The sequence below is a fragment of the Orycteropus afer genome, unplaced genomic scaffold, assembly GCF_000298275.1.
Source record: "Orycteropus afer afer isolate SDZICR_OR568_19922 unplaced genomic scaffold, OryAfe1.0 scaffold00387, whole genome shotgun sequence".
Taxonomy (NCBI): Eukaryota; Metazoa; Chordata; class Mammalia; order Tubulidentata; family Orycteropodidae; genus Orycteropus; species Orycteropus afer.
In genome coordinates this window covers 1,979,829-1,991,152 of record NW_006921974.1, presented here as the reverse complement: position 1 = coordinate 1,991,152, position 11,324 = coordinate 1,979,829, and the positions used below count along the sequence as shown (strand labels likewise).

Genomic DNA, 11,324 nt, shown 5'->3' with positions numbered 1-11,324 from the left:
ATTCAGTGACCCCTCCTTGGGTATCACTATGGAAGATACCATAGTGATTGCCCCATCTTCCTTCCGAGGAGTGGCTGGTGGGTTTGAACCATCACCCTTCTGGTTAGCAGTCAAATGTCTTAGGAACTACGCCACCAGAGCTCCTTCACTTTCTAATACTCTGTAGAATTTCTTATCTTGTTATTGTCTGGTCCCTCTTGCCCCTCCCTGCTTCAATATAAGTTCTATGAAAGCTGGGGTTTGTGTCTTGCTTTAAAACAAGGCCTGGCAAATAGGCACTCAATAAATACTTGAAGGAATTGCTTGTAGCCACTAGGTAGACCATACTGCTTTAAAAAATGTTTTAAACCTTGTTCATCTGTATTACTTCATTCTCAGGCCTTCCCTAAGAGGTAAAGTAAATACTGTCTATTGAGTAAACTGGAGCATGGAGAGAAGGTAAATGACTCATGCAAACTCCTATTCCTGAGGAGTATATCTCTGCAAGCCTCTCCAAACACTTGTCTCTAATTTTGTGGAGACTCCTAAGGTATTTGTTGCCAACAAATCTTTTGGGGGACAGAAGTTTAATATGACTAAGAATTGCCACCTACAGACTCCTAATTCATAATGAAAATGATGTACAGAAATTCAAGAGTATAGATATGAATAAGTATAGGGATGGAGGAATTGAGCTGGTAGGATTGGTTTAGGCTGACAGCTCTCCTTTTCTCTCTTAGGATGCACCTGTTGATGTCTCTTACGTTTTTGAGGACGGGTTATTAGTTCACAGGTAATGAACACTTGGAGACTTATTTGAAAAGGGTGATTAGGGGTAGGGGTCATTACACTCCAGGAATCCAGCAGGCCCACAGGCACACGTAACTCATATAATAGTCACTTTTGCTCTCCTTTCAACCACTATCCCATTAGAATAGGCTGAAAGTAGGATTCTGCAATTGGTCTAGAAAAGTTTCCTTAGTGTCTATTTTTTCAAAGATTAGAAACCTGAAGATTAGTTGCTGGAGTAGGGTGGGAGAAAATTGGGTCATATGTCTACCGTTTTTATGGGAAGTTTCAAAATCACACGTATTTACCTCATTATTTGCATAGCAGTTCTCTTAAAAGAATCTTCACACTTAAGTTTATTAACCCTTTTACTGACTGGACCTAAGGAGCAGTAAAAGATAGAAAGATCCCCACCCAAAGAGGCTTCTTGCTCACTGGGAATGTAATACACAGGGAACCCTTGGCTCAATGTTTTCTAAGTTTTGTGTGTTTGTTCTTCTGCAGACCAGGAATGTCTCACTTTCGAGAAAGATGGCTGAGGGAGATTGTTGAGGGCAAACTTAGTTTACTGGCATCAGTACCCCTCTAATTCAATTGTGTCCTACTCTTAATGGACTGTTTTGGGATTGGATTTCTAGTGAGAATGTATTAAAAATACAATACTGCACATGAAACCATAGAATATTTATTGAATAATAAACTTAGTGGCACACAATCCAGCTCTTTTTTTTTTTGCGTTCATTCATTTTCCATTCTGCAACTTCCATCACATTGGCAGAGTAACCAGTAAGTTGTTTCCTATTTTCTAAAAGGTTTTTCCTATCACTATAAGTGTAACTTTAGAGTCTCATGGGGATAGAAGCTAAGTTTAGAGAGTTGCTAAAATTCAACCATCAGATCAAACTAAGATTGGTTACTTGGCTGCTGTTCTCTCATCTGGGTCTAAATCTCCAGCGCAGGCATATCTTTTTATGGGCACAACTGGGCAACACAAAATGACAACAGTTCTACAGCTTATAATATAATCAGTCAAAAGGGTTTCTCTGCTACAGGCCCCTTCATTTACTGTGAATTAAACCTCACTGCTAAGCAATACTTCTGGAAAACGAAACTGGGCATATTGCCTTCCACAATATACTTTCACTATCATTATGGCAGCAGAGTGGCTGAGGATTGAGAGCAATGAAACAGGGATAGACTCAGTCACTACCCTCACTTATTTCTTGCCTTCTTCCATCCTCATATCACTAGTTCCTACCATCCCTGTGAGGTCGTTCTGCCTGGGTGCAAACTTTTACAACACCAAAGACAAAATTACACTACACTATGAATGATTATTTACAAGTACTTCAGAATATATATTCACATAGACAAGCACTAGAAAGGAACAAAGAATCTTGAAAATAATTGATGTACGAGGCAGGTAGGGCTGTGGCTAACTTTTCTTTCTTTTTTTCTTTTAAAACTTACATTTGTGTAATAAATATAAAACAGAGGGAGAAATCCTATCAAAGCAACATACAGAGACAAGGAGGTGGGAAACTAGATAACTCTCTTTAGAGAACAAAAAAATATATTTAAAATACAATAGGCTTACTATTTGACTTACAACTCTGGTGACTAAACACAGGTTACTAAGGAGTAACTTTCATGAGCTGAAAAGAAAATATTTTAAGCCCTTTTATTCTTCCCTCTTCTTCCCTAATGAATATGTTACTGAAGCTGTTCTTTGGCAGATCTTTGCCTAACAAGCCCTGATGAAAGGAACAGTAAAGTTCTGAAATAAATTCATGTCTTTTCTTTCATTTACTCAAGAAGCATTTGCTGAGTATCCACTATGTGGAAAAGATAGGTGGGGGAATCAAATGAAAATTCACAATATTCATATACCACAAAATTGTTGCATTTAAACTACCTTGCCTACTAAAAATAAGGGAACATGCTAATCCAGTCTCTAGGAACTAGTAACAAAAAATATTTACAAAGAATAACAATTTTAAATAGGGATTATAAAATTTTGGTTTTATTATACAGGGAAGTAGATGGCTTAAGACTCATGAGTTAGGGACCTAGTTCCTGCTTCGCTTCTGGAAATTATCGATTTATCAGCCTAGGCAGCACTATAGTTAGATACAGATAATAGAAATCACTTTACATTCAGAGGTCATAAATGTTGCTACATGCTGACTGGCTTTTTAGTTCATTAATTGTGGATTAAAGGTAGATATTTTCCTTGAACACATGGTAAAGAGTAAAACTTCTGATCTATAGTTTGAGATATGACTACCTTATTTAGGAACTCTGAAAAAAAACACAAAACACTTTATAGTCTTATAAGGAGAGAGGGCATTTTGTAACAGCACAGTCAGAACGCCCCCAGCACCCATACAATTTCAATTTATAATAATAATGTAGTTCAAGACAACTTAAAAAAAAAAAAACAGCCAAAAACTTTCAATGCCCCTCCCCCTTCACTCTTTCACCTAAAACTTAACAAAACAAGAAAGGATAAAAGACTGTGGTTTCATAATAGCACAATTTTCTGTCTTCTAAAATTAAAAGTAATAACCATAAAAAGGTGACATAGGGAGAGGATTCTATACAACGTTAAAGATTACACTGAATGACAGATCTAAAAAAGAAACTGGTTTAACAATTTTTAAAATGAAATGTTTATTAAATAAAGGACAGACTTAGAAATGTTTTAATATCATTTTAACTTCAAACTTATGAAACTAAGTAAAAATACTGTTCATTATATTTTCCCCTAGCAAACGCCCATTCTTCTGAGATGTTATCCTATCATCAAAGCACAGCTTAGATCAAAATAATGTCCTTACACTGGCACAACAGCTGATTTCCCAAGATTTTATATCTGAAAAAACTTTTTTAAAGTAACTTATTAAGAAATGTTTAGAGTAACTTATTAATTTTTAAAACTAATCTTCACATTTTCAATTCAACAAGTCTGTGGGTTAGTTTGCTTTTTGGTTTGTTGGTTGGTTTTGTGGTGGAGGTAGGGACTAAAAGCAAAATACATTACTTTTCTGGAAGACTGTATATTATATTATACAAGTAAATTTTCAAATTCCAAATTCGCCTTTTTTCAGTAATGCCTTCATTTAGTTAACAAAAGTGGTCTCCTGTATGTTTTTATCCAGTCCATTTATAACACATTCAAAACAGAGGAATGCTAATATCTCACAAGTTCAGTTGAGGAGTGGTAAGGCAGGCGTCATGTAGAGTTAAGAGTAGCACTGTCTCATGATGTGAGATTTAAGTTTCTCATGTCATCAACACTTTCTCTCCATGGCACCTCCCTCGATACAGGAGGATCTCATCTATAATTTGGCTTTTCAAATCAGAAAGTTATTACGGTCAATCCAAAATAACCCAAAGAACTTGTTAAAGTTATACCAGTAAGCAGTTTTTTATTGAAGGAGTGAAAGAATTCAATAGAAGGCACAGAATAACTGTAAAGCTCTCTCAGATCATCATCATCGTTTTATGTGTATGTGTGGAACCCAAACTTTGCTCTTTTTGTTGTTAGAAATGTCTGCTAAACAACCAGAACATCCTCATTTGTCATCCTTCCCTTTGGTCTTTCTGTATACCATCTCTCGAAAACTGGCCAGAATCTTGTTCTCTCTTTTTCGTCTCTCTTCTTGGTTAAAGGATGCAAGGGCTCTCTTCTCATCAGCACTATAGATCTGGTTCTCTTTTCGCAGTCGCACAGCCTCCATTCGGCGATGCCTGGAGATAATTTTATTTTTGGCTTAATTTCTCAACAATTATTCTCATAGCCCTTTCTCACTAATCCTTTCTTAATACAGAGTTGTCTATTTAAAAAGTTGACAAATAGAAATGGTGTTTTTGAAATGGGTTACATTTTCAAAAGTTCATTCGTTTATCTGCTTATGTGATGTGTCCTTTGATTCACTTCTAGTATTCAAATACAATGGTCTCTGGTGTTCTGCCAGCAGAGTGAATGTTAGCAGTATTTGTAAATACTAAGGGCACATGTCTAGTTAGGTTACCAGTAAAACCACCAGAAACAGGCAAATTAGAAAACTACCTGGGTAACATGTCCATTTCCTACTTTCAATTGCAAAGCTGTATAATTGATAGTTGGAAAGCTTTAAGCTGACATCAATTAGGTAGAAATTCTTACCATACAACCCAGACAACCATTTCTACATCTATAATTAAAGAGGAGTTTTCGTGACTCGATTTAACTTCCTTAGAATCTGGCAGTGGCTCAAAGAAAAGAAAGAAAGGATTTAGCACAATGGCCAAATCAGGAAAGTGCAGAGGCTAAGGCAGGGGAAAACTATTACATGATTTTCAGAAGGTCTATTCATTTAGTGGGAACACTTGATGTAGACCTGCCTCTTTTAGGTATTATGTACCTAATCTACACAATCAGTTCAAGATGAGCCTTGAGCTAAGTCTAGAAAAATTGGGTTAGGAAAAGAGGAGAGCATTATATCAGGTTGGTATGGAGATGAGGGAGTGGTAGGAAGGAAAATCAAGGAGATGAGAACCTAGTATCTCTCCATCTATTTAGATCTTCTGTACTGTCTCTTAATAATGTGTTATAATTTTCCCTGTAGAAGTCTCAGGAATCTTTTGTTAAGATTTATTCTTAAGTGCTCAATATTCTTGGATACTATTACAAATATTTTTTTCTTTTTATTTATGTTTTCTAGTTATTTATTACTGGAATACAGAAATGAATTGATTTTTGCATGTTGTTGTTATGTACTGTCGTGTCCCATTTTTTAAACCTTCCTATTACTTCTAATCCATTGGAAGATTCTTTAGGGTTTCTATGTTAACAATCGTAGACAGTCTTATTTCTTCCTTCTCAGTCCTTATGCCTCTAATTTTTTTCTTGTCTTACTGTACTGGTCCTCCAATAAAACGTTTTCAAATACTGGTTCTCAGAATTCTAAGATTCTAGAGGTGGTTTAGTAGTTCTATAAATACTTGCTCCTAATTTCATTTAAAAATATTTACATACTTTAAAAAATGTATAAAGTCTTTTTTAAAATCTAAAATTCAATTTGATCTTAGTACTGATGCCCTATTAGCTCACTCTCCTGGTTCTTCATGGTACCCTGCCTTCTCTTCCCTAATTGTAGACTCATTCGCCCTTGCTGAACCCGACGTCTGTCATAATCCTTTCTGCTATTCATTCCCAGAAACCTTGAGTCCACAGAGAACTGGAGTCAAACTCAGAAACCAGGAAACACTGTCTTAAGAAAATGCTTTCCTGACTACCAAAATGCCACATTCCTCATGAGCCAAGGATAAATAGCTGAATTTAACTATAAACTCCAGTTGATAAAATATATCAAAATATCAACTAGGAAGGGACACTGGAAAGACTAATTCTGAGTTGAGGCTGAGTTACATAATACTTGGAATTTTAAACAACCAAATTTATACCAATAAAACCAGTATTTATGTGGTACTTTTCATTAGAAATGGTCACTTAATGAAAATCCATCACCAAAATACAATTCTTGTACTAAGAAAGGAAAAGAGCTAATAACAGAAACTGACCTCAATGTCAAGAACATACCTGCTACCACTCATTACGTAACCTGAGCATTCAAATGATGCAATTTCTTCACTTGTCAAGCCAATTTCACCTCTTCGTGGGATACGTTTTCCAGCTTTCACATATTCAGCCATAGCTGCACCTTCACCAGGTAACAGAGCGTGGCCATAGCTATAAAGTAATTCAGAATTCAGAAAAGTTCTGTTAAAGCATCTCAACAACAACAACAAAAAAGATCCTCCTTTAGAGAGAGCAAAAAAACCCACTTTCTCTATGAAAACAGTAGGGATAGCAGTGTTGAACAGTAGCATGTTAAAAGGCCCAAAGTGAATGACTTTTTTAAATTAGTGAATACTGAACTGTAATCGATATAACTAAGCAAGAAAAGTAGACTTACTTTGCTGCTTCTGCCTCCAGCTAATTCCCTTTTACCCTTATAAGAAGGTAAATAATACAACTCAAATTAACATACTTTTTAGACTTACAATCAATAATAATGCTATACAGTAACAATTATCTATAACTTTCCTTCAAGAGGACTTTAAAAGCGACCATCCCTTCATTCAATTTAGTGAGTGTTTCTTGAGTACCTATTAAACTAAAAAAACTTGTAATATAAAAATAATCTCTGCCCTTGTGGAGTATACAGGTTATTAAGGATATAGCTGCAACATAATGTAGAATATATAACACATTTCATAGAAGAATGAAAAATACTGTGAGAATTAAAGAGGGGTAGAAATCACATCTAACTGTAGTGGGGAGGCATTGGGAATCACATATGCCCTCTCTTTTTAAAAAGGGCTTTGAGGGATGGTATGGATTTTGACAGGAAGAAAGTAGGGGTAGGGAAGGAAAAAGAGGGCAGGGAAGAGAAAGGAAGGCTGGTGGGGGAAGACTCAGGCTGGACAAGGCACAAAAATGGGAAAGTGCACAGTAAATACAAGGAACTTTTAGTCCAGCTCCGTTGAAGCGTAGGGTATAAATAAGGAAGTAGAGGGAGATAAACTTGGCAAGGTATACTCTTTAAAAGGTACTTTAGATACTATAAATACATTGCTACTTACTTCAAAGGTTTATCATCTTGAGAGGCAAGTGTTTTTGGAGCCTCTGGACCAATTAAATCTGAGGGTTCCTCGGGCTCTGCACAAAAGATGTTCAGAAACATATTCAGATTTTGACTAACTGGTTAATTTACTGCTTCATCTATTCTGAGTCAAAGTCTATCAAAAGAACCTACTTGATCGTTCCTTCCAGGGATTATCCAGAAACTCTTCTTGGGAATCTTTAGAGCTTGAATCACTGCTCTCTTTTCTACTCTTCTTAGACTTCTTTTTCTTATATTTCTTCCTGTAGTGATTATAATTTAATCCAAATCGACTCAGTAGTACCATGTTAAAGGGCATCTTATTTTTTTCAAGACAATGAAGAGTAAGACTTATTAAAATGATTTAAATCCCCATATTATTCAACTCATTAGAGAAGAATTTTAATTTTAATTTAGGGAATCTTCTAACTTATTTAAACAAATCATGTTTCACTATAAAAAAGATTATTAAAGGGAACTATTGATACAGTTTTCATATTATAGAAAGACAACAGAAATAAAGCATTTTAAAATAGTCTTACTAATTTGAGCTCAATAATAATTTTAAGAATAATGGATTAAAATTCATCAAATATGTTTAAATCCTTGGATTCATAATGATATTTTGAAAAATATATCCTATTAGTCACCTTTGGAGGAGCTCTGGTAGCATACTGCCTAAGGCACTTGACTGCTAACCAGAAGGCTGGCAGTTCAAACCCACCAGCCACTCCTTGGAAGGAAGGTTGGGCAATCTACTTCCGTAGTGATACTGCCTCAGCAACCCAAGAAGGGGTCGCTATGAGTCGGGGCCAACTCAATGGCACATAACAACAACAACAACAGTCACCTTTGGAGGCTGTTAGAAAGCCAACTCATTATTTTGAAAACTAAATAAATAAACCAAGAAAAAAAACACAATTATCCAGCCCTAAAAAGCAATACAAACTGTACTGTAAAAAGTAATACAAACTGTTCTATAGGGTAACCAAATGGTTGATGTTAACTAAGTTATCTTAGAGAATTACTCTATAAATGAAGAAGATAGAAGTGCTTGAGGCATTTGACTGCTAAGCAGAAGGCTGGTGGTTCAAACCCACCAGCCAATCCATGAAAGGAAGACAGGGCAGTCTACTTCTATAAAGATTTACTGCCTCAGAAACCCAGAGGGTTGCTATGAGTCAGAATCGGCTCTATGGCAGTGAGTTTGTTTTTTTAATGAAATAATGAATCTAGGCAATGACCATTAATAGCTGTTGATATGACAAAAAGACATAACCAGGCATTACATTATCTGCCTGCTGATGAAAATATGCACTACCACCTATTAAGTATTCTTTGAATATTTCAAAATTGAATCAGAACCTTGACAAGCCTTTAGACCCATCAATTTATAGGAAATACAGAGGACATAAAACCAAAAGCAAAACCCATTGCCATCGAGTCGATTTTGACTCATAGCGACCCTACAGGACAGAGTAGAACTGCCCCATACAATATCTAAGGCTGTAAATATTTATGGAAGACTGCCTTATCTTTCTCCCGTGGAAAGGGTGGTGGGTTTGAACTGCCAACCTTCTGATTGGCAGATGAATGCTTTAACCACAGTACCACCAGAGCTCCTTATAGAGTACATAAAAATATGTTAAAGAACACCATAAGGTACATTTAGCACCTCTATGTTATTTAGCTGCCTCCTCTGCCATGAGATTAGAAGAAATGGGATAGTACCCAGCTACCATGACTGAACATTTTGATCAGATTTTATAGAAGAATCCTGACCAAAAGGGAGAAAATGCAGAACAGATTTTCAACATCTCATGGACTCTAGATTTCCTAGAGCCATGGAGACTGGATGAACCCCTGAAACTACTGCCCTGAGAAAAGCTTTAAACCTTGAACCAAAAATATCCCCAGAAGTCATTTAAACAAACAAACAAAAAAGTTTAGCGTAACTAATGAAGAATGTCTACCTTGAGCATTGCACTCTTTTAAAAACTATCTATATAGGATCAAACTGACAACAGCAACATGAAAGATGAGATGGGAAGCTTAAGGGGCAGTGGGCTTAAGTTAATGGGGGAGGAATAATCTGGAAAAGGAGGGTGAGAATGGCTGCACAACTCGAAGAATGTAATCAATGTCACTGAATTGTACGTGTACAAATAGTTGAATTGATGTCTATTCTGCTGTGTATTTTCTCAACAACAAGAAAACATAAAATGAATGTTAAAAAAGAATGCAATCAGCAAAATCTACACTATAGGAAATTCTATATGACAAGTAATAGGGTTTCTTCAACAAATAAATTGTAAGAACAGGGAAGGGGAACATATTGATTTCAAGAGATTAAGGGACATATCAACTAGTTGCAACTTAGACAGTATCTGGATCCTGATTGGAACAAACTATAAAAAAAAAAAACTGATGAGATCTGAGGAATTATCATTAATTTTTTTTTATGTATGATAGTGTTATTGTGGTTACAATTTTTTTTAACTAACTATCTTATAGAGAAACATGTTGAAGTGTTTATGGATTAAATGATATCTGGGATTGGTTGCAAAATAATTGGGAGTGCTGGAGACTGCCTACAAGATGACAATTGTTTAGGTTGGGTGATGGGTACATGGAGGATCATTATATGCTCTTTTGCAATTCTATATACATTTAAACATTTCTGTAATAAAAATTAAGAAACAAACTGACGATCTGTGTTTCTTCTTCTTTTCCTTTTTCTTGGCTTTCTTTGCTCTCTTTTTTGTATCTTCATCTGTAAATTAAAACACATTATAATTGAAATTTTTTAAAAAACCCTAAAACCCCAATACTTTCAAGTATTTAAATATCCTATTGCTGTCCCATATGTTTTTACAAAAATAAATAAAATAAATAAACCAAACTCACTGCCATCAAGTCATTTTGACTCAGAGTGACCCTCTCCTTGAGTTTCCGAGGCAGTATTTTTATGGATGTAGATTGCCCAATCTTCCTTCCAAGGAGTGGCTGGTGGGTTTGAACCGCAAGCCTTCTGGTTAGCAGTCAAATGCCTTAGGCACTACACCACAGAGAAATTAATTAATTCAAACATTTATTCCTATTTGCCAAGAACTGTGCTAGGCACAGGAGACATAAAAATTAAAGTTACATGTGGTATTAGATGAGATAGCATATTATTATTATTTTTACTATGTGAGATAATGGTATTATGGCATACAAAAATATTTATGGTTGAAGTTTAATATTTAAAATTTCCTTTGACTATCTCAGCAAAACCACACCTGATACAAATACATCAAAATGTTAATGATTGTTAAATCTAGGCAATAAGTATGGTATAAGGTCGATATGAGTCGGAACTGACTCTATGGCAACTGGGTTTAGTGGAGTTCTGGTGGTGCAGTGGTTAAGTGTTCACCTGCTAACCCAAAGGTCAGCAGTTGGAACCCATCAGCTGCTTCACAGGAGAGAGATGTGGCAGTCTGGTTTCATAAAGATTATAGCCTTGTAAACAAGAATCATTTGGGTTCTATATACCAGAAATGAGAAATCTGAAAGGGAAATTAGGGAAACAATTCCATTTATAAGAGCATCTAAAAGAATACCTAGGAAGCATCTAAAAGAATACCTAGGAATAAACCTAATCAGGGACATGAAGAACTTATACAATTAAAACTATAAAACACTGCTGAAAGAAATTAAAGAAGACATAAATAAATGGAAATATGTTCCATGTTCATGGATTAGAAGATTTAAAATTTTCTTTTTTATTGTGATTTGGGTGAAGATTTACAGAGCAAATTCACTTTCCATACAGTTCATATACACTTTGTCTCATGACATTGACCACAATTTACCACAATGCAACAGCTCCCCTCCCACTTCCTCCCCATAGTTACCTCT

At 35.6% G+C, this 11,324-nt stretch overlaps 1 protein-coding gene across 1 annotated transcript in view; it reads right to left on the bottom strand.

Moving 5' to 3' along the window:
- Positions 1 to 4,346: 4,346 nt before the first annotated feature.
- Positions 4,347 to 11,324, bottom strand: part of LOC103207675 (NFKB activating protein) — a 19,784-nt gene continuing 12,806 nt past the window's right edge. The window contains exons 5-9 of the mRNA XM_007953329.2: positions 10,131 to 10,194; positions 7,575 to 7,684; positions 7,402 to 7,477; positions 6,356 to 6,505; positions 4,347 to 4,521 (exon numbers count right to left, since the gene is read on the bottom strand). Of these exons, the coding sequence (XP_007951520.1) occupies positions 4,347 to 4,521; positions 6,356 to 6,505; positions 7,402 to 7,477; positions 7,575 to 7,684; positions 10,131 to 10,194 (575 nt within the window). The remainder of the gene's footprint in view (positions 4,522 to 6,355; positions 6,506 to 7,401; positions 7,478 to 7,574; positions 7,685 to 10,130; positions 10,195 to 11,324) is intronic.